Genomic DNA, 22,577 nt, shown 5'->3' with positions numbered 1-22,577 from the left:
GTTGGAGTCTGAATGGCTCACAGGAGGGACCAACATTCAGAGAGCTGTTGACAGGCAGGGAGAGCACGGTATGGAGGCAGATAAAACCTGGAGACAGCAGACGCCGGCTGATTAAAAAGATGGCGAAACCGAGGGGGCGAGGCTCTAAGGCCAACCCTGCCCCCACCCCACCCCTCCTTCCTATCCTGGGCCGGTGGCCACGGGCTGATGCTGCTGCTGAAAAGGACATCTGTCCCCATGGAAACAGCAGACGTGGGGGAGGGGAGCCAGGCTCAGCTGGTGTCACTTCAAGGTGACAGTTGGGCAGGAGACCCCAGGGGGCTGACAAATGCCAGGAAGCCCCAATCTCCCCCATCACCCCCTAACTCCAATCCTGCCTAGGGAGGGGGTAGACACCAGTTGGAGAGGGGGCGTGCTTCCAGCTCCAGGCACTGTTTGGAAGTGAGGGACATCACTTTTCTGCTAATTGGACATGACCCTCCAAGGATGAGAGGGGGACAGCTTTCAAGCCCCCTCACCAGAGTCGTCCTCCAGGACTGCACCCGCCCCCCAGATGACTCCCTAATAGCTCAAATCTCTAGCACTGCCAAATTGCCACGGATACTGGCTTTGCTTTCTTCATGAACCTTTATTGGATGTTCTTGGAACAAGGGAGAGGTCTATCCTCATAAAAACAAGGATGGGGTCTCTAGGATAAACTGCTGGACTCTGATCCCCTAGGAATAAGTCACATCTTTATATAGTCACTGGGGGAAGGTCTTCTCTGGCTCTCCTGGGTTCTAATTTCTCTTCCCACTTCAAGGAACCCTCTTGACCTTGGCTGCCCAGAGGAGCCTGGGCCAGGAGAGATTCTGACTGCAGAGATGGGGTGAATGGGTCTGGGGCTGGGGCAAGATTTGGGAGCCAGATGCGACTTGGGGGTGGGGCGCTGGGGAAAGAGATCGAATAGAAGCTTTGGCCCTTCTGATCCTCACTGTCCAGCACCTTCCTTTCCACAGGCCATGCCTCACTCTTCCTTGGGGCTCTCTGGGGCCAGTATAGGATGTTGCTGTAGAGTGGACTGCCTGCCTTGGGGGGTGGGGTGGGAGATGACCCCAAGAGGGGACAATCATTTAAGAGAGCCTGGTCCTCTCCAGCCCACTTTCTGGGGGCTTTGTCTATGTCCCTGGGGTAGGGGCCAGCCTTCCCCATCCATTCCCCTTCTCTGCCCCCAAGCCTCACCCTCCCTCCTTCCGAAAGCAGGAGGTATCAAAACCAGAAGGGGATGCGTTCCCGCCTAGTCAAGCAGATGCAGTTCCAGCTTTCGCCACGAGGGGGCGCGATCGCCAGGGGATGGCGGTGCTCTTGAACCTTCGGTCCTCTGCTCAGCTACCTGCGCGGTTCCTTACCTGCATCCCCCTTCCGGTAGCGGCGGCAGCCCCAGATCCCGGCGCCCAGAGCGAAAGCGGCCACGGCCACCGCCCCTGCCACCAGCGGCGCGAAGTAGAGTCCTGGAATGGGAAAGGGGATGATGAGCTGGCTGACGGGGGGGCGGGGTCGAGGGGCGGGGCGGAGCTGAAGGAGGGTCAGGTAGACGGAGCTCACCTGAGAAGCTCTGGTCCTGTAGCCAGCCATCTGCAGAGACGAAACCTGCGTATCAGGGGAGCTCACCTTTGAGTTTAGCATCCTGCACCCCTTTAGGGTAAGAGCCTCTCTACCCCGTGTGGAACCTCAGGGTTCCTACACTTGCCATGCTATGAATTCAGGCAAGTATTTGCTCTAAACCTCTTTCCTCTTCTGAAAAATGAGACTAAGCATGCCTATCTTGCTGGGTTATTGTGAATACATTCCAGACCTGGTAATAAACTCTTTAGATATAATCACTTTAAATTCATATAATCTGGGGACTTCCCTGGTGGTCCAGTGGTTAAGACTCTGAACTCCGAATGCAGGGGGCCCAGGTTTGATCCCCGGTCAGGGAACTAGACCCCACATGCCAGAACTAAGAGTTCACATGCTGAAACAAGGATTCCGCATGCTGCAACTAAGACCTGGCACAGGAAAACAAATGCATATTTTAAATAAATAAATAAATTCACCTAGTCTGATGAGAAAGCACTATTAGCTGAATTTTGATAACTAAGGAATCAGGCACAAGAGAGTCAAGTCACTAGCATAAGGTCACAGAGGAAGTGAATAGCCAAGTGGGGATGTGCTTTCAGGTCTGTGTAATTGACAGGAACCCCAGCCAAGGCGCTTTCTCCTGTGACCAAAACAAGACCCAGGGTCCCCAGCCCCTTCATCTTGCAGGTTCTGAAGCTGGCAGTGATCCCAGGGTCGGGGGGTGGGGTTCCCATGGGGAAGCCAGCTGTGCACAGCTGAATCCGTGCCGACCCACCCTCGCTGCCTCACAGCTGCCAACAACTCTCAGCCTGGTGCCTCCGCTGCCCGCCTCTGCTAATTGGTAATTGGCCCCCTTGTCCCTGAGAGCTGAGGGTAGGGGGGTGGGGGGCAGCAGGGCGGCCATAACACACCACCCTGGAGGCAGGCAGTGGGCAGATCCTGCCAGCTGGAGGGAAACAGGCATCTCTCGGAGCTAGGAGTCTGGGTGGTGCTTCATTTTGCCTGATAGGAGCCAGGCAGGTGCCCAAGGTCCTGAGGAACAGCGGAGAGTGCAAGGCCGCAACAGGCTAACTTGCAAACTATGCAGGATTTGGCCCTTATGTGGGTGTCATGCAGAGTTGGGGAAATGTGTGAATCGGGCTCTGGAGAAAGCTGCCTGCATCCCAGCTTGTGTGGGTGGCTGGACGTGTCTTGGCCCTGGCTGGGCCTTAGCTTTATTCTCTGTGAAAGGAGGCTGCTGGCTAAGCTGATCTGGAAAGTTCCTTCCAGCCTTGAGAGTCAATGGTTTTCTTATTTGTCTGTTTGTTTTGTGTGTGTGTTTTATTTTTGGCCCTGTGGGATTGAAGCCGTGCCCCCTGCAGTGGAAGCATGGAGTCCTGACCACTGGAACACCACAGGGAAGTCCCAACAGTCAATGGCTTTCAATTCTAGATCCTGGAATTCTAGAGTTTTCTGCTCTTACATACTGTCATTGCAAAAGGCTAAGAGTTTATCTATTTAAAGTATTTCAGACACTACACTTCTAAGATTCTAGAATCTCCCATGCCTTTGTTTCAGTGTTTCTCAACCTTTTTTCATTATCACTCCCCTAAGAAGACTTTTTAAGAACCTTCATTTGTTCCCTCATGAAATGTTAATACCACAGATATGCTATAAATCTGTTTGTGGGCTATCTGCACATCTCTGCTTTACACATAAAAGGGTAAGATTTTCTTTGCTCCCAAGAACCAATGTTTACCTCCTTAGGAGTGATAGAGCCCATGGATAACATATGCTGTAATTCTCAGAGCTTAGGATTTATTCCCCTAGGATTCTCAAACTGCAAGATTCTGCGTTATGGTTTGAGATTCTAGAATTGTTTTAGGTACAATAGAACTGTGTCCATATGTCAACCAAAAGACAAGTTCTAGGGACTTCCCTGATGGTCCATTGGTTAACACTCCATGTTTCCAATGCAGGAGGTGTGGGTTTGATCCCTGATCAGGGAACTAAGATCCCGCATGCCCCACAGTGCAGCCAAAAAAGTATTTTAAAAAAGACAAGTTCTAGATTGTTCATAGCAGTCTTATTTATAATAGCCAAAACCCAGAAGTTACCAAAATACCCATCAGTAGGAAATTGGACTGAGCAGTGGTGATGGAGGGCACTCTACAGAAAAGGAAAAGGATGAGCCATTGCTCCACACACCAATACAGAGGAGTCTTACAGAGTGTTGAGTGAAAGACGTCAGACACAGAATGCACTCTATGATTTCATTTAAGTAAAATAGGAAGCCAGTTAAATAGATTTATGCTGCTATAAGTCAGAATAGTGGGGGGGAGGTGAGGATGGCATTTATAAGGAGGCATGTGTGCTGAGCAGGGTGGTGAGTACCCAAGTGTGCGCAGGTTGGGAGAATCCATTGCTATGATTTGTGTTGGTGTTGTTTAGTCAATAAGTCATGTCTGATTTTTTTGCAACCCCATGGACTATAGCCCATCAGTCTCCCCTCTCCATGGATTTCCCAGGCAAGAATACTGGAGTGGGTTGCCATTTCCTTCTCCAGGGGGATCTCCCCAAGCCAGAGATCTCCCACATCACAGGCAGATTCTTTACCACTGAGCCACCAGCAAAGCCTATGATTTGTATACATCCCTCCAAAATTCATATGTTGAATCCTAACCTCTAATACGATGGTAATGAGAGGTCAGGGCCTTTGGGGGGTAACTAGGTAAAGGGGGTAGAGCCTTCATGAATGGGATCAGTGCTCTTATGGTGGTCTGTCCAGTGGTTAAGACTCTGCCCTTCCAAGGCAGGCGGTGCAGGTTCAGCCCCTGGTTGCTGAACTAAAATCCCACATGCAGTGTGGCAATGCCCCCCTCAATAAAAGGGGCCCTAAAGAGCTCCTCAGCCCCCTTTGCTACATGAGGACACAGCCAGAAGGTGCGGGTGATGAGCCAGGAAGAAGGCTCTCACCGGAGCACGACCTTGCTGGCACTTTGATCTTGGGTTTCCAAGCTCGAGAATTCTGAGAAATAAATATGTGGTTTATAAACCACCCAGTCTGTAGTGTTTTATCAGTGATCTAACAGACTAAGATATCCATGAGCTGGCCACTTTCGGCATGTGCATTTCTCTGTATGGAGGATATACTTGAATAACACAGTTTACAGAACTGTTTTGAATTAGAATCCAGAATTATCTATATTCAAGAGTGTTAATGATTGTGATATACTGGAGCAGGGCTGAGTAACTACAGCATGTGAGTCAAATTCAGCCCTCTGGTTTTTTTTCCCAAATAAAATTTTATTGGCACCCAGGCCCACCCATTCCCTTAAGCATGTCTATGGAGACTTTCACACTATAACAGCAGAGTGGAGTCGTCACAACAGAAACTGTCTGGCCTGCAAAATTCTTGCATCTGCAGACTGTTTCTAGGAATCTGATTTAGAGAATTTAGTTGCTAGGAGTTTGAGATTCTAGAAGTTTAAGATTTCTAGAAGTTCCAAGTCCTCCCTGGCTTACACCCCTGCCCCCCATCCCCATGCTCTCATACCTGTCTCCACCAGAAGCTGCGTCCCGTTGCCCTGGGCCTCCTCCCAATCGGGGATCTCCACGGTCGCCCCACACACATAGCGTCCACTGTCATTGAAGCTCACTTGATTCAGCTGCAGGGTGAGGTTGCCAAGCGGCTGCCAGGAGAGCCATCCCTGAGGCCCACAGACATTCTTGCTGAGACTGCCTTTGACGATGTGTGTCTGGCAGAAGGTGTCAACGTCCTTGATCCACTCGACACGGAGCCGCTCCCAGGCCTGGGTCCGCACCACCTGGCAGGTCAAAGTCACCTGGCTGTCCTGTCTCACCTGCAAGAACTTGGGTGTCTGCTGCACAGTCAGGCCTGTGGCTCCTTGCAGGACTGGGGGAAAGAAGAAGTGAGTGAGACCTTCATAAGTGTGTGTGTGTGTGAGTGTGTATGTGTGTGTGACTTACTTCCCTAGCCAGCCCACAGGAATAAGGCAGTGAGAGCCTGAAAGCTCACTGTCTGTGTGATCTTTGCAAGGTCATTTCTTGCTGAATCTCCATGGCCCCATCTGTGAAATGGGTATAAGTCTCTCAGCACTTGTGAGATTTCAAGGTGAACTCTATGACATGTCGGCCTCTCAGCCACAGAAAGATTGCCTGGAGTGCGCCAGACCCTGATCTGGACCCTGTGGACAGAGACACACAGGTGACTGAGACAGACAGAAGCCCCTCCCCTTGTGGAGCCGGCGGTCTCGGGGGAGAGACACAGGAAGTGATGAAATGAGAATCACAATGGAGGAAAGGCATGGGGAATGGCAAGAGATGATAAGGATGAAATGAGAGGGTGTACTTATAGAGGGTGATCAGGGAGGGCCTCTCAGAGGAGGTGGCATTTGAGCAGGGATGTGAATAGAAAGGTGCATTGGGGGCTTGCCTGGTGGTACAGTTAAGAATCCACCTGCCGATGCAGGAGACACGGGTTTGATCCCTGGTTGGGGAAGATCCCACATGCTGTGGGACAACTAAGCCCGTGCTCTGCAACAAGAGAAACCGCTGCAATGAGAAGACCGAACACCGCAGCTAGAGAGTAGCCCCTGCTTGCCACAAGTAAAGAAAGTCTGAGTGTAGCGATGAAGATGCAGCACAGCCATAAACAAATAAAATAAATCTCAAAAAAAAAAAAAAAAAGTAGTCAGTCGTCCATAAGGAATGGGTCATGCAAAGGTCCTGAGGCTAGAACGGGCCTGATGAGTTGGAGGAACAGGGAGGAGGCCCCCAGGGTTGGAGCAGAGCATGCGAAGGGGAGAGAGGGAGGAAGTGGGATCAGAGAAGTCAGCGGGGCATGGCTTTTAGAGACCTGCGGGCTGTGTGGGTAGGGTATGAGGGAGGTAGGGAGGTGGGTGGGGGTGGGGAAAGGGGAGCAGTGTACTTTTCAATCTAAGCGTGATGGGAAACCACTGGAGCAGGGAGGAAGTGTGGTCCAGTTAAAGTTTTAAAAATAACCACAGTCATTGCCATGGTGAGAACGGACTGTGATCTTCATGGGGCAGAGGTTGGCGGGGCGGGGGGGGGGGGGGGGGGGTGCGGTCAGGATGGCCGAGAAACCAGGGTCCAGGAGACTGGTGATGGGACCCAGACCCTGGAAAAGAAGAGGTCAGAGTCTGAACAGATTTTGAAAGTTGCCCACAGAAGAACTACAAGACCTGAGTTAGTCACTGTTCCTCTGAAACTGTCGCAACACTGTTCATCGGCTATACTCTAACACAAATTAAAAGTTTAAAAATAAATATTAAAAAAAAGAAGAACTGAATTGGGAGGGAGGGAAAGGGGAGATAGTGGCAGATTTCCAAGGTTCTTAGGCTGAGGGACTTTGTGAATGGTGGCGATTTTAGGCCAAGATGGGGGACGCTGAGGGCTTTCCTTGGAGGTCCAGTGTTTAAGACTTGAGCTTCCACTGCAGGGGGTGTGCGTTTGATCCCTGATTGGGGAACTAAGTTAATCTCACATGCCACACAAGCAAAAAAAAAAAAAAAAAAAAGATGGGGGATACCGAGTAGAAGAAGCACAGTTAGAGGGGAAAGAAAGAGTTTGCTTTTGGCCATGGGAAGTCTGGGGTACCTGTCAGATGCCCCCCCAGAAGGGGTGAGTTGCTGTCAAGTTCCTGGCATTTGGGGAGGAGTTGTAGCTGACCCTAAAGAGAGGAGATGCAGGGAAGAGTATTCCAGGCAGAGGGAACAGAAGGTGCAAAGGTCCAGAGGTAGGATCGAGCTCGATATGTTGGGATAAAAAAAGAAGAAAGAAAGAGGAGTCAGCAGACTGGCCATGGGGGACAGAGAGGGAATGCAGAGGAGCACAGAGAATAGAGAGGCCAGCAGGGCCAGGTCACACAAGGCTCATGGGCAGGTCCCAGTGTACATTTTATCCTAAGGCTCCCCCTGTGGATTTTTGCTAGAACGGTTCAACCCTTGTAGACTTCCCTGGGAGCCCAGATGGCAAAGAATCTGACTGCAATGCAGGAGACCTGGGTTCAGTCCCTGGGTAGGGAAGATCCCCTGGAGAAGGAAATGGCAACCCATTCCAGTATTCTTGCCTGGAGAATTCCATGGGCAGAGGAACCTGGCAGGCTACTATAGCTTATGGGTTGCAAAGAGTTGGACTCTACTGAGCAACTAACACACACAGAGTTCAACCCTTGTAAAGTTCTGAGTATCAGGGAGAGAGACAGGGTGTATTTGGCAGAGCGGAGAGACAAAGGTTTCAAGGGGGCTCTGAACAGGAGGGGCAGGCAGCTGGAGTGACGAGTCACAACAGGATGGGGGCCAAGGTGGGGAGATTCAGATACTCACCCCAGAACTGCACCAGGAGGACCAGCATTGTGCCCAGGGACCCCATTCCTGGCCCATCCAGGCCCCTCTCTCCCAGCTGGTGCCCTGCCACCCCCTTTCCCCTCCCGTGTGACAGACTTCCTGCCACAGAAGCTTAGGTGACACTCCGCCCCCACCATAGAGGCCTAAGCGACACCCAGGCCAGCCGGCAGACGTCCGGCGGCCACCACTGCTGGGGCTCCACTTCCTGTCACCTGTGCCTCAGTTTCCCTCTTTTTTTTTTTTTCAAGGTGGAAGGCAATACATGTATGTGATGGAGATGAAGTGAGTGAAAATCTTCCTAAAAGACTACAGAGGGACCTCCCTGGCCATCCAGAGGTTAAGACTTGGCCTTCCAATGCAGGGGGTGCGGGTTCAGCCCCTGGTTGGGGACCTAAGATCCCACACACCTAGAAGCCAAGAAACCAAAACATAAAACAGAAACAATATTTTTAAAAAATAAACATTTAAGAATTGTGTTTGTTTATTCATCTTTGGTCATCCTGGGTCTTCACTGCTGCATACGGGCTCCTCCTGTTGGGGAGCACGGGCTTCAGTAGCTGTGGCCCATGGCTCAGTAGCTGTGGCCCGTGGGCTCAGTAGCTGTGGCCCGTGGCTCAGTAGCTGTGGCCCGTGGCTCAGTAGCTGTGGCCCGTGGGCTCAGTAGCTGTGGCCCATGGCTCAGTAGCTGTGGCCCGTGGGCTCAGTAGCTGTGGCCCGTGGCTCAGTAGCTGTGGCCCGTGGCTCAGTAGCTGTGGCTCGTGGGCTCAGTAGCTGTGGCCCGTGGCTCAGTAGCTGTGGCCCATGGCTCAGTAGCTGTGGCCCGTGGGCTCAGTAGCTGTGGCCCATGGCTCAGTAGCTGTGGCCCGTGGGCTCAGTAGCTGTGGCCCGTGGGCTCAGTAGCTGTGGCCCATGGCTCAGTAGTTGTGGCCCATGGCTCAGTAGCTGTGGCCCATGGCTCAGTAGCTGTGGCCTGTGGGCTCAGTAGCTGTGGCCTGTGGGCTCAGTAGCTGTGGCCTGTGGGCTCAGTAGCTGTGGCCCATGGCTCAGTAGTTGTGGCCCATGGCTCAGTAGTTGTGGCCCATGGCTCAGTAGCTGTGGCCCGTGGGCTCAGTAGCTGTGGCCCGTGGGCTTAGTAGCCCTGTAGCATGTGGAATCTTCCCTGACCAGGGATCAAACCCATGTCCCTTGCATTGGCAGGCACAGTCTCAACCACTGGACCTCCAGAGAAGTCCAAAACAGAAACAATATTGTTAACAAATTCAATAAAATCTTTAAAAATTGTCCACATCAAAGAAAAAAAATCTTAAAAAAAAAAAGACTCCATAAACATGCCTAGACTGGGGACACACTGTAGGACAGGTGAGAGAAGGAACAGGGAGGGGACCAGATGGTTCAGACCTGAGCAGGGGACCTAGGGCAGTGTCTCACCCTCAATTATTTTGCCCCTAAGATGTCTTCTTTTGGGGTTCAAGGGAATGGATTTCTGCTAATGGTTTTGAGTCCCATGGCAGGTGGCGGGGGGGGGGGGGGGGGGGTTACCTGTCCCCACAGCTGGGAGAAGTTTGCAAAGGGGGCGGAGCTTCATAGTCTACAGACTTTCTCTCAGCCCTGCAAGTATTACCCCTCGGCTAGCTGTACCCACCCCGGGAGGAGGAGGCAGACTCCTAGACCTCAATGTCTCACTCCCAACCACAGTGTGACCTTTTTTTTTTTTTTTCCCAACCAGAAAGAAGAAGGTCAGTGTTCTTGGCAGAACTGTTCCCATCACTCACAAACAGGCCCCTGTGGTGGTGTTCTGCCACACGTCATACACTGAGCTTACCAGCCTCCTCCTAGCCCTATGGCTTCTGGGCAGGCAGAGAGGCTTCTGGAGGAGATGTGAGAGCCTGGGGCTCTGTGGGATGCTTAGGAGTTCAGCTGTGATGTGGGGAGAGAAAGGCAACATTGGAAGCTGAACATCTGCTTAGGCAAAAGACTTTGGCTTTTCAGTAAATGCGAGGCTTGAGTAGTCGTGGAGCCAGGTCTACGGGCCAGGATGGCGGGCCGGAAATGTGGCGATGAAATTCCATTTTGAGTGTTGGCTGAGAAGTTGCAGGGGTGAAAGAGTTGGGAGACTGAGGCACAGAACCAGGGACAGGCTCAAGGTCACAGGGCAGTTGAACCCAGGCATCCTGCCTCCCAGTTCTGAGCTCTCTCCAGCTCAGGCATCATTAGCAATATCACCTGCGACGACCCAGGCTCTGAGGGTCTCGGCCTTCCGCGACCCCAGCGCATGAAAGACTACATTTCCCAGCTTGCAGCGAGGGACGCGCCTGCGCGCTGCGGCCAGTGATGGAGCGCTGACTGGGGGCACGGCGGCGGCGGCGGCGGCGAGGGCTCGGCGGGCCATTGGCTACCGGCAGCGGCAAAGGCAGCTTGGGGACTAGAAGAGCGAGTGGGGCCCGCGGGCCGGGCCGGGACGACCTGGGCTGCAGCCATGGAGGACCAGAAAGTAAGACCCGGGCGGGGCAGGGCGCGGTCCGAAGCGGGGGTGGACGAGAGGAGGGGGACCAGGTGATGCCGCAGCGTCCTCCCAGCCTCCCCCGACCCCAGCTGCTCTGCGGCCCAAGCCCCACCCTCGCCGCAACCACGCCCGGATCTAGCCCCCATTCTGGACGCCGCAGCCCCCCACCCTAGCCACGACCCACATCATCTTGGCCTGAGTTCAGGCGCATCCCCTTCATGGCCCCCACGCCCCCCCAGTATCAGGGACCCAGCCTTGACTCCATCACCCACGCCTTCCATCGGGACTGCGGACCAGGTGTCCCGACCCTGACCACGCCCCGCCTCGGAGGGCGCCCCGCCAGCTCAGCACAGGTGACCTCCACCAATCCAGTGCCCCCAGAAAAAGGACCCGTGGGAGGCCTGGGTTAGGGCTGCAGGCCCTAGAAGCACCCACCCACGCCGGCCTCCTCTCCCGGCATCCCCTCCCCCAGACCTTCTTACCTTTCTCCACTTACCTGATTCCCTAGCGTCTCCCCTTTTCCAGATGAACCCATGTTCTGCGGGCATCCTTTTCCTCTGGGGTCTCTTTCCCGGAGTTAGCTCCTTACCCCAATCATGCCCCTCCCCCTCAGGATATAGCTACCTGGTTGAAAGCTTTGCACTCAGGCAGACCTGGCCGGGGCCCAGGGTCTGTGCTTCCTGAGAAGTTCTCTCAGAGCCTCAGTTTCCTCCGCTGTGAAATGGGCGGGTTCAATGTGCCTGATGCCTGCTGCTCCCTGAGGGCTGTAGGGCCAGAGCTCCACCCAGGGCCTGCCCTTGGGTGGTGCCCAAGCTTTTTGGCACAGTGGCTCCCACATCCCTTCCCTGGATCCCTGGAGGACAGAAAGGGGGAGCTTCAAGTCAAGGAGCCCTGGCCAGGCTGAGGGACTTCGTTTGTGCATGCTTCCCTGGGGGCAGGAGGCTCTGAGGAAGATCATCACGACGCTGGCTGTGAAAAATGAAGAGATCCAGAGTTTCATTTACTCCCTCAAGCAGATGCTGCTGAACGTGGAGGTGAGGAAGTCACCCCTGCCCCCAGGGTGGGGGGAAGGGCAGCTATAGAGGTAACCTGCCCTTGGGGACCCTGGGCCTCGCTGCCTGTCTGAGCAGCAGCTTGGCTAGTCCTGGCCGCTCTGACCTCACCTCGTCTCTCCAAGGCAAACTCGGCCAAGGTGCAGGAGGACCTGGAAGCCGAGTTCCAGTCCCTCTTCTCCCTCCTGGAGGAGCTGAAGGAGGGCATGCTCATGAAGATAAAGCAGGACCGCGCCAGCCGCACCTATGAGCTACAGGTGTGTGTGATGGGCGGGGGGGGGGGGGGGGGGGGGGGTGTTCTCCCGGACTCCCTCCAGACGCCATCCCCTCCACACTCCCCAGAGCCCGACCGGCCTCAACATCTTCCTCCGAACCTGCTCCTCCTCTCTTGCCCTCTCCGAGAGGGGCCTCCAGTGTCCCTGGTGTCATGAGCCAGACCGTCCAGTGGTGTCAGCCACACCTCCTCTTTTCCCTGGGCTCTTCCCAGCCCCCTCCCTGGCCAAGACCTATCCATCCCCCACCCACCTGCTCTCCCTCTTAATCCCTTCTCCCCTCCATTACTGCAGCCCCACCTCTACATCTGGCTGTTCCTCCCCACCTGTCTTCATCTCGCACTTCCAATTTTTCAGCCCTTCCCACTGGTCCCTCAGATCTGAGGGCATCACTTCTTGCCAAACACCTGCTATGGCTCCTCTGGGGTCTCAGATTCCAAGCTGGGGTCACCAGGGCAACAGCAGCACTTCCTGGGCCACCTCCTAGCACCCTGGATACCCATCCTCAAGGAATGTGGAGCACTAGGCTCAGATTTGACCTAGGCATGTCGGCTGCTTTTTTTAAAATATTCACTTATTTTATTTATATGGTTATGCTGGGTCTTTGTTGCAGCATGTGGAATCTTTAGTTACAGCATGTGGAATCTAGGTCCCTGACCAGGGATCGAACCAGGCCCCCTGCATTGGAAGCTTGGAGTCTTAGTCACTGTACCACCAGGGAAGTCCCTCCACATGTCCATTTCTAAGGAAGGGATCCCCAAATGGTTCTGATGTCCTGCCCGCAGAGAGGCCCAAACTCCCTCTCGCCTCCATCTCCCACCTGGAGTTGGAGAAAGACATGGTACCCCGGATCCCCAAGGCGATGAGGAGCCCTGGGAGGGTCTGATGCCGTGGAGTAAGGTGTCTCTTCTCTTGGTGGCATGGCACCTGCAGAACCAGCTGGCTGCCTGCACGCGAGCCTTGGAGAGCTCGGAGGAGCTTCTGGAGACGGCCAACCAGACCCTGCTGGCCACTGACAGCAAGGACTTTCCCCAGGTGGGCACCTCGGGAGCCAGAGTGGCCACCCAGATACATTTGCATTTCAGATCAACTACAAGTAATGTTTTACTCTGATTATGGCCCATGCAGTATTTAGTCTGAGTACATCCTAAACATCATTGGTAGGACATATGCTAAAATAAGAATTCTTTGTGGTAGATCTAAAACTCACAGGAAGCCCAGCTTGGTGCTCTGTGATGACCTAGATGCGTGGGGTGGGAAGGAGGTGGGAGAGGAGTCCAAGAGGGAGCATGTATGCGTGTATCCACACAGCTGCTTCACTTTGTTGTACAGAAGAATCTAACATAACATAACATTATACTCCAATAAAAAAAGAAGAATGAATAAAATTTTTAGTATATATCATGCAAATGTTTTTAGTATAAGTATTTCCCAAATGTCGCCTGGGACATATTTACACTAAAATATTTATTCAGTATTTGAAATTCAAATTTAACAAGGAATTAATTTTTTAGTAATATGTTACATCCAATATTTAGTGTAAGTATATCTGAAATATTGGATAGGACCTCCTTATACTAAAAAGTATATATTTATTTATTGTTCATCTGCAATGCAAATTTAACTGGGTAGCCTATCTTTTCATTTGCTGAATCAGTCAACTGTGTGTACTGGGCACTAGGCAGGAGGTGGGGATAGGGGTGGGAGCCTGTTCTTTGCCTCCCATCCCATCAGGGTCCGGCTAAGGTTTTCTGCCCCTGTGCTGGGGCACTTTGACACATGGACACCCAGCTGGGCCTCAGTCTTCTTGTCTATGTAGTGGGTTTCTGATTCAGCCATTGCAATTCTTTGGCTTTTGTTCTGTCCCTCTTTCTAGGCTGCCAAGCAAATCAAAGATGGGTAAGACGCTGGGACCTGGCTCCCACCCCATTGCCCCACCCCCATTGTGAAGGTGGGAACACCCAGGTGAGGGTCCCTTGGCCCAGGGCACCGGACCACAACAAGGGGGAGGGGGGCCCCCTACACACACCTCGGGGGACTAGGCCCGGGCGTCCACCTCCTTCCCTGCAGTGTGACAATGGCCCCCGCCTTCCGGCTGTCACTGAAAGCCAAGGTCAGCGACAACATGAGTCATCTCATGGTGGACTTTGCACAGGAGCGGAGGATGTTGCAGGCACTCACGTTCCTGCCTGGTGAGAGGGGAACTCACTGGATCGTAGGGAAAAAAAATCCCAAAGTCTAGGAGAGGGCCCCCAGACAAGGCATGACAATCAGAATAAGGCTGACAACCATTTGTGGAAACCTCAAGGTCCCGCCCTGACTTGGAGCCCTGAGGATTCCCACCCCCCAGTGGGTGGAGCCCAAGGAAGCCCCACCCTGTGGTAGAGTCCTAAAGCATCCTCATCCACTAGGGGTGGAGTCCCATGGAGGCCACACCCCAATTGGTAGCATTCTGGAAGCTTACTACTCTAAATGGTGGGATTCAGGGAAGCCCAAGTATTCGTTGGTTGAACCCTGAGAAAGCTCTTCTCTGCCCCACACCCTTTGGTGAAACCCTGAGGAGGCTCCACCCCCAGGCTCCAGAACCCAGAGAAGCCCCGCCCCTAATCCTGGTATCCGGAGGACGCCCAGACCCCAAGAAGGTCTAGTGTGTGGCAGGGTTACAGCCAGGCCCGCCCCTGCAGGCTTCCCTGCCCCCGTCCCCCGCCCCGCCCCCTGACACCCCTCTCTCCTCTGTCCTGGGCAGTGCCTAGCGCCCCCGTGATCGACCTGGCCGAGTCCCTAGTGGCCGACAACTGTGTAACCTTGGTGTGGCGCATGCCAGACGAGGACAACAAGATTGACCACTTCGTGCTGGAATATCGGCGGACCAACTTTGAGGGCCCGCCCCGCCTCAAGGAGGACCAGCCCTGGATGGTCATCGAGGGGATCCGGCAAACGGAATACACCCTGACTGGTAAGCGCAGCTCAGCCTTCCCCATGAGTCCACCTGGGGCTCGTGGACCATCCTCAAGGCTCTGCTGGGCTGATGGGGAGTAATTGATATAATAAGGAAAACCATGCTGGTGACAGCCCTGCACCATGTACTGAGGGCTTACTATGTGCTAAGCATTTTACCCACATGTAATGAGTGTGTTATTGTCAGCTTTTTCCAGATGAGGGAACTGAGTGAAGCACCTGGAAAGGGTGTGCTCCATCCCTGTCTTATCTCTATGATCCATCATTCATTCATTCATTTTGACTTAGTCCCTGCAGGGTACCAAGCATTGTCCTTATAGTAGTAAACAAAGTGCCTGAGAATCCCTCCTCTCATGGAGCTGGTGTTCAGGGAACCATCCTCCCAGGACCTGAGGATTTCCTTGGCACTTACACGAAAGCAGAAAGACTGGGGGAATCCATCCAGCTGGTAGGGGAGGGTCTGGAGGAGGGTAAAATCAGGGGTCCCTAATGAGTTAAGAAACCATCCTGAGCCAGGGGGAAGCCCTCAAGGGTGGGGAGAGTCTCCCTGACAAGATAACTATCACCAGGGCTCTTGGGCTATAATCAGCCTGCTCCCTATCTGTAATTAGCATACAAGCTTAATAATAAGCATGCTAATTGCAGGAAAGAAAAGCCAGCAGCCAAGAAGAGGGCCTGAGAAGCTCTCAGCTTACCCTTTGCATGGAAATAAAAATAAACACATCCCATTTTTCCCCGGTCTTTTTTTTTTTTTAATTATTGTGGCAAAATACACATAAGGTAAAATCCACCACGGTCACCATTAAGTGTACAGATTAGCTATTCAGTGCATTCATAATGTTGTGCTATGATCACCCCCACCATCCATCCCCAGAACTTCTCAGCTTGCAAAACTGAAACTGTCCCCTTTAGTTTTTGTTATTGTCATTTGTTTTGTTTTTAAATTTTGGCCTTACCACATGGCTTGCAGGATCCTAGTTCCCTGACCAGGGATTGAACCCCTGCCCTTGGCAGTGAAAGCACAGAGTCCTAAGCACTGGACCACCAGGAAATTCCCCTGTCCCCATTAGACACTAACTTCCATCCCTCTCTCCCCAGTCCCTGACACCCACCATTCTAATTCCCGTCCCTGGGACTGTTACTACTCTAAGTACCTCATATAGAGGGAGTCATACAGTGTGCCTGGCTTATGTCGCTGAGCATCGTGTCCTCAAGGTTCACCATGTTGTAACAGGTATTAGTTTCCTTTCTTTTTAAGGCTGAATAATACTTCATTGTGTATACACACACACAGACACACATACATACACACACACACACACACACATAGGGCTTCCTAGGTGACGCTAGTAGTCAAGAATCCACCTGCCAATGCAGAAGACTTAAGAGATCACCTGGAGAAGGAAATGGCAACCCACTCCAGTATTCTTGCTTGAGAAATCCCATGAACAGAGGAGCCTGGCAGGCTACAGTCCGTGGGGTCACAAAGAGTTGGACAGCCTGAGCACATATTATATATATATATATATATAAAATGAAATATATGTACATATATTTCAAAATATATTTACAAATATATATATATATTTGGCTTTCTCCAGTAGTGGCAGCTTACATAACTAGAGTTCAATACCAGAACCAGGAAGCTGACGTGAGTATAGTCTGCAGGGTTGATTGACTTTTCATCAGTTTTACCAGTTTAGCAAGCACTGATTTGCATGTACATGTGTAATCCTGTATGTAATTTTATCCCCTATGTAAATTTGTGTAACTACCACCACAATCAAAATGTAGTGCTTCTCCATCTTAGGCTTCCGGATGCATCTACTTTACCCCTCTGAAACTTCCTGCCCCGAGGAATTCACTCACTATGGATTTTGCCCTTTTCCAAATCCATAGTGAGTGAATTCCTCGGGGCAGGAAGTTGAATCCCTCACAGGACCTGTGATATTGAAGATGATGAATTCACTCACCTATGTAAATAACCCATGTGGTTATTTGCAATCCACCTACTATCTTGTTGACTATTTGGAAGACAGGAGGGTTTTGGTTAAGTTCTTATAACTTATATTCCTTGGGCCATCTCATCCTTATGTGAACCCTGCTCGGTGTGGGAAAAATGATTGTTAGGTTGCAGACTAGGAAACAGACACCCACTGTGAAAAGTTGGATAGGTTCATGATTCAGAATCCAAGCCTTCTGGGTGGTAGTCTTAGCTTCCCTGGTAAAGAATCTGGCAGAGGGTAAAGAATCTGCCTGCAATTCAGGAGACCTGGGTTCGATTCCTGGGTCGGGAAGATCCCCTGGAGAAGGAAATAGCAACCCACTCCGGTATTTTCACCTGGGAAACCCCGTGGACAGAGGAGCCTGGCAGGCTACACAGCTCATGTGGTCAGAGTCAGACACGATGGAGCAACACTTAGCGCTGGAGCAGTAGGTGGCGCTGCTGAGCAAACTACAGAACTCAGAGAAGGGGATTCAAGAAAGGGTGAGGTAGTCTGGGTGGGCACCTGGAGAAAGTAACAGCCAAGCCGAGGCCCAAAAGAGAAGCCGGGGAGACCGAGTTCCAGGCCTAGGAACAGCCTGATCAAGGGCTCAGAGGACAGAACACTGAGCCTTTGTGTCTGGAACTAGTTAACTTTGCAGAGGGAACATCTGTAGGGAAAGGGGAGAAGAGGGATAGGGACTTACCCTGAGGGCAAGGGGACCTATGAGAGGTTTCAGAACATGGATTTCTGAGTGTTGTTTGGAATGCCCAGAGAAGGCATCCTGCAGGGAACACCCGGGGCAACTGGACACGTGGTTTGAGCTACAGGTTGAGCTGAGGGTACTCTGTGGGTAGGCAGATAGTGTCTTAAGGGTGAAGGGGCTGGTCCGAGTGCAGTGGTGTTTACAATTAATTGATCACAGCCAGTTACAGATTTCTTTGTTCCTTCTCCACTCCCACTGCTTCATTGACTAGAAAAAAATTAAAAAAACAAACAAAAAGGGTGATCAGAGTCTTAGACTGAGTCACCCAAACATTTGAGAGTACAGAGGAGCCTGCAAAGAAGACCAAGAGGCAGCAGTCAGAGGGGGCAGTCAGTAGAGGGCAGTGCCATGACTGCCAAGGAAAAATGTTCCATGAAGGAAGGAGTGGTCAGCCAGGGGAACCTACTAGATGAGGACTAACAAGCCCAGAAGAGGGAGAGAGAATGAAGCCACTGAGAGAGGTCTGGACATATCTCCAAAGAGGTTTTGCATGAGGGGGAAGACAGTTTGATAGTTGCTTTCATTTTTTTAAGATTAGAAGAAATTAATAATAACTTTTTAAAAGGATACTATTAGGGAAAATCTTTAAGGCACTGGTCATGGCTAGATCCAGGAGTTCCAGCATATGGCTCACTCAGCTCAGTTCTAGACACTTGTTGGCTCTGAGAAAGCAGACATTCTCAAGTAGCGTTGCCAACATGGTGGCAAATTTTCCCAGAAGTGGCTTCCTCCTAGTTGGCTAGTTCAGAGGAAAGAGGGACTCCTGCTCACTCTAACATCAGCCAGAGTCCCAGGGCAGATTCTGATTGGTCAGTTTGGGTCATGTGCCTATCCCTGGACCAATTGCTGTGACTGAGCCTTAAAACATCCTGATTGGCCAGTGTGGATTACAGGGGAGCTAAGTGATCCATAGCCCCACAGGTGAGAGAGGACAGGGATGATTTCTCAGGGTTATCATGTGGTCTACAAGATGCTCCTTAGAAGGAGAGGTGGTGGGATGACTGTAGGACACTTGGGCCTCTAATCTATCACTCAGAGAATACACAATGTTAAGCCCCCTCTGTTGCCTTGCAGGTCTCAAGTTTGACATGAAATACATGAATTTCCGTGTGAAGGCCTGTAATAAGGCAGTTTCAGGCGAGTTCTCCGAGCCAGTGACCCTGGAGACACCAGGTGACTGACTCCCATACCTCCCCTCGCTGTGACTCCATAACCACTCCCAGGGCTCCAGGGACTGGTGTCTAATGAGAATCTTCTAATCAGGGTTCTGTGGCCCTTTTTGCCCTGGTTGCCGGGAAGCTCAGTGCTCAATCCATAGTAGATTCCTTAGCCTGAGTGTCTGGTATAAACTTGGTATTGTTCTTTGCATTTGCAGTTGATTGCATCATACCTGGATGGTTTTGACACACACACACTCCCCCTCTCTCTCTTTCTCTAACTCACTCTTAAAAAAAAAAAATAGCTAAGTGCTCTATAGAATTGGAAATAGGGTATCAGTACTGAAGACAGATTTCTTAGCCCCCCACAGTGATGATACCTTTGCATGTTCGGGTAGGAAGTCGTTTCTGCACTCTAGCTTAGCTCTGTCATGCTATAGCGCAGCCCCTTTTCTGGGATTAATCCCCAGTGAAAGCACGGGGCAGCACAGTGGTTTGAAAATGGCTTCAGACCTGGGAGACCTTTAAGCAACTAGCCCTTGGCTTTCACTCCTCTGGCTACATGTTCTGCCTGCTCCGCCCTTCCCCGTCTCATCTCTTGGTGCTTTTTTGCCTGTTGTCTCCATCTCTCTCCATCTCTGAACCTTTGTCCATTTCTCTCTTTTTCTCTCTCTTGGTCTTAGTCTCTGTTCCTTTCTTTCTGTTCTCTGTCCCTGTCATGGTCTGTCTTGGTCACTGTCTGTCTCTCTGTCTCTCTCTGTGTCTCTGGGTTTTCCCATCTCTGTGACTCCTGTGTCTGCCTGGCCCCAGCGTTCATGTTCCGCCTGGATGCGTCCACATCCCACCAGAACCTGCGGGTGGATGATCTCTCCGTGGAGTGGGACGCCATGGGCGGGAAGGTGCAGGATATCAAAGCTCGCGAGAAAGATGGCAAGGGGCGGACGGCGTCTCCCGTCAACTCCCCAGCCAGGTAGCCTGCCCCCTCCCCTCCCTGAGTCTCTGGTGGAGGAGATCAAGATGGACATGGACATAGAGAGTCCAGTGTGGTCAAGGCTGGGGTAGAGGGAGGGACATGGAGTGGGGGGAGCCCAAAGAGTGAATGAAGGGAGAGGAATCTTTGAAGTGGGTTTTGATGGTCGAATAGGATTTTTCTAGATGTGGAAGGGCACAGGTATGTTCCAACATGAGAGACCCTGTGTATGAAAAGAACCACACACAGTCCAGGAAAGATGAAAAGTTCATGGTGACTGGGGTGGACCAGGGAAGCCCTCCTATGGGAGAGGTGAGGTCTGAATTGAGACTTCCCCCTCCCTGTCACCCACAGAGGTACTCCATCTCCCAAGAGGATGCCTTCGGGTCGTGGGGGACGGGATCGCTTCACAGCTGAGTCCTACACGGTGCTGGGTAAGGAGGAGGGAAGACCGGAGTAGAGAGAAGTCTGGGCAGGACCCTGATGGGGGTTGGTGGGAGGGAATTCCTTTGGCTGGGGAAACTGAGGCAGGTGTCAAAAAAACTTCTGTGGGAACAGTACCAGTGATGTGTTACTGTGACCTTGGGGGAATGGGAAGATTTGGGGCTGAGGGATCATTGGGGGAAAGTCAGAACTTATGGATGCTCTAGACTGGGAAGGGCTGGGCAGTAGCTTAAGGGGGAATTTCCTGAGGTCTGTGGAGTAGATGAGACCCAGGGAGTAGCTGAGACCTGGGGAGTAGCTGGAAAGAATAGTTGCCTGTGGCTAGCCAGGTTTGTGGAGGAGCTGAAGCAAGACAGGGGCTTGGGGAAGTGGCTTAAGGTGAGTGGAGGAGCCAGAGAGAGTAGCTGAGTCTGAGAAGTGGAGAGAATGACTAGGGTGAGAGATATGGGCACCACAGGACTGATTGGATCCTGTGAAGGAGAAGCTGGAATCTGAGGAGGAACAGGAGTTCCTGGAAATCACCACTGTCCTGAAAAAAAAACCTTGAGAAAGAGGTCGGGATCTATGGAGAAGCCAGTGTGGTCTGTAATACCTGGGAGGCGATGAGGGTGGGAGATGAAGTTAGGGAGTTGCTGGGTTGTTTTTTTTTTTTTTTTTTTGGCTGCACCAGGTCTCAGTTGTGGCACTCAGGATCTTTAGTTGTGGCATGCAAACTCTTAGTTGTAGCATGTGGAATCTAGTTCCCTGACCAGGGGTGGAACCCAGGCCCCTGCATTGGGAGAGCGGAGTCTTAACCACTGGACCACCAGGGAAGTCCTGAGAGTAGCTGGTTTCCAGGGCTGAGTGAGGAGCTGAGCTATGGTCTTGTGGGGCAGAAGTGGGTGGAGAAGCTGCAGCGCAGGAATAGCTGGATGGGAAAATCGCTGAAGTCACAAGAATCTGGATCCAGGATCCTGGGAGGGCATAGATTAACTGATATCTCGCTGAGGCTTGGAGACTTATCTGGGCTTAGTCAGATATCTAGTATCTTAGTCAGATATCTAGGGAGGCATGGGATAGCTGGGGACCGGGCAGTGTCTGGAGGAAAGAGCTGGGGTCTGGCTGCCCGTTTTGAAAGGGCACCCAGGAGCCAATTCTACCCAGTCCCCCTGCCTGCCCCATCCCCCAGGGGACACGCTGATTGACGGCGGGGAACATTACTGGGAGGTGCGCTACGAGCCAGACAGCAAGGCGTTTGGCGTGGGGGTGGCCTACCGTAGCCTGGGTCGCTTCGAGCAGCTGGGCAAGACGGCTGCGTCCTGGTGCCTGCACGTCAACAACTGGCTGCAGGTCAGCTTCACTGCCAAACATGCCAACAAGGCCAAGATGCTGGACGCCCCCGTGCCCGACTGCCTGGGTGTGCACTGCGACTTCCATCAAGGTGATCCCCTCCGAGCCCCCACTGGCCTCTCTGGCCACCCTTCTCCACTTTTATCTGTCTGCCCAAACCGCTCACCGGTCCCTCGTCGCCCTTGCCCTCACCCCAGGCCTCCTGTCCTTCTACAACGGCCGCACCAAACAGCTGCTGCACACCTTCAAGGCCAAGTTCACACAGCCACTGCTCCCGGCTTTCACGGTGAGGCCTCGTCAGGGGCCCAGGGAAGTAAGAGCGGGGTGGCGTGAGGGTTGGCTTTCCTGCTGAGCCTGCCTGTCCCCTTCTCCCTGCCCTGACTGTCCCCCAGGTGTGGTGTGGCAGCTTCCACGTGACGACCGGCCTGCAGGTCCCCAGCTCCGTGCGTTGCCTGCAGAAGCGGGGCAGTGCCACTAGCAGCTCCAACACCAGCCTCACCTAGGCCCCTGGACTGCCCCTCAGCGGGCAGATTTCGGGGGCCGCCTTCAGGCCTCGGCTGTTTCAGCTGGGCACCCTCCTCTCACTTGCTGCTTGGAGCCTTAACTCCTGATGGGGGGTCACTGATGGAGAGTGGGCACCCGGGTCGGGCCCTCCTCCACACCTCACCTCCTAATAAAGGTCAAACACTGGCCAGGTAGTGCTGCTGGTTTTTTGGGGCTAGGTGGCACTGGCTGTGCCCGGTCCTCTCCAGACTTCAGTTTTCTCAGCTGGAAAATGGGAAATTTCTTGGGAATTCCCTGGCAGTCCGATGGTTAGGACTCTGTGCTTTCATTGCAGAGGCCTGGATTCAATCCCTGGTCGGGGAACTAAGATCTCACAAGCTTGTTGTTTAGTCCCCAAGTCAGGTCCAACTCTTTGAGACCCGACGGACTGTAGCCCGCCAGGCTCCTCTGTCCATGGGATTTCCCAGGCAAGAATACTGGAGTGGGTTGCCATTTCCTACTCCAGGGGATCATCCTGATGCAGGGATTGAACCTGTGTCTCCTGCATTGCAGGCGTATTCTTTACCACCGAGCCACTAGGGAAGCCCCCCACAAGCCATGAGGCACAGCCATAAAAAAGCTGGGAGCTTTTCTTACAGGGTCAGGAGGCAGGTTTTGCTGAGCTGAG

The 22,577-nt window shown here is 52.5% G+C and overlaps 2 protein-coding genes and 1 non-coding gene across 3 annotated transcripts; 2 read left to right on the top strand and 1 right to left on the bottom strand.

Moving 5' to 3' along the window:
• Nucleotides 1-1,368: 1,368 nt before the first annotated feature.
• On the bottom strand, nucleotides 1,369-8,007 carry TMIGD2 (transmembrane and immunoglobulin domain containing 2). Its single transcript, XM_061152169.1, has 4 exons — nucleotides 7,950-8,007; nucleotides 5,138-5,497; nucleotides 1,585-1,614; nucleotides 1,369-1,490 (listed from the first exon to the last, which is right to left on the bottom strand). The coding sequence occupies exons 1-4, from the start codon at nucleotides 7,993-7,995 to the stop codon at nucleotides 1,369-1,371; spliced, it is 558 nt and encodes a 185-aa protein (XP_061008152.1). The 5' UTR covers nucleotides 7,996-8,007.
• Nucleotides 1,889-1,961, top strand: TRNAR-CCG (transfer RNA arginine (anticodon CCG)). The gene has a single exon. It is a non-coding gene; the product is annotated as a tRNA-Arg (tRNA).
• On the top strand, nucleotides 2,347-22,084 carry FSD1 (fibronectin type III and SPRY domain containing 1). The gene is made up of 15 exons (XM_061149296.1): nucleotides 2,347-2,443; nucleotides 10,264-10,461; nucleotides 10,713-10,826; nucleotides 11,412-11,507; nucleotides 11,651-11,782; nucleotides 12,731-12,832; nucleotides 13,674-13,696; nucleotides 13,868-13,989; nucleotides 14,544-14,753; nucleotides 18,581-18,679; nucleotides 19,474-19,633; nucleotides 19,988-20,067; nucleotides 21,246-21,497; nucleotides 21,604-21,692; nucleotides 21,799-22,084. The coding sequence occupies exons 2-15, from the start codon at nucleotides 10,447-10,449 to the stop codon at nucleotides 21,907-21,909; spliced, it is 1,605 nt and encodes a 534-aa protein (XP_061005279.1). The 5' UTR covers nucleotides 2,347-2,443; nucleotides 10,264-10,446; the 3' UTR covers nucleotides 21,910-22,084.
• Nucleotides 22,085-22,577: the final 493 nt, after the last annotated feature.

The sequence above is a fragment of the Dama dama genome, chromosome 9 (genome assembly GCF_033118175.1).
Source record: "Dama dama isolate Ldn47 chromosome 9, ASM3311817v1, whole genome shotgun sequence".
NCBI classification, from domain to species: Eukaryota; Metazoa; Chordata; class Mammalia; order Artiodactyla; family Cervidae; genus Dama; species Dama dama.
The sequence above is the reverse complement of the archived record's forward strand: the minus strand, read 5'-3'. Positions and strand labels throughout refer to the sequence as shown.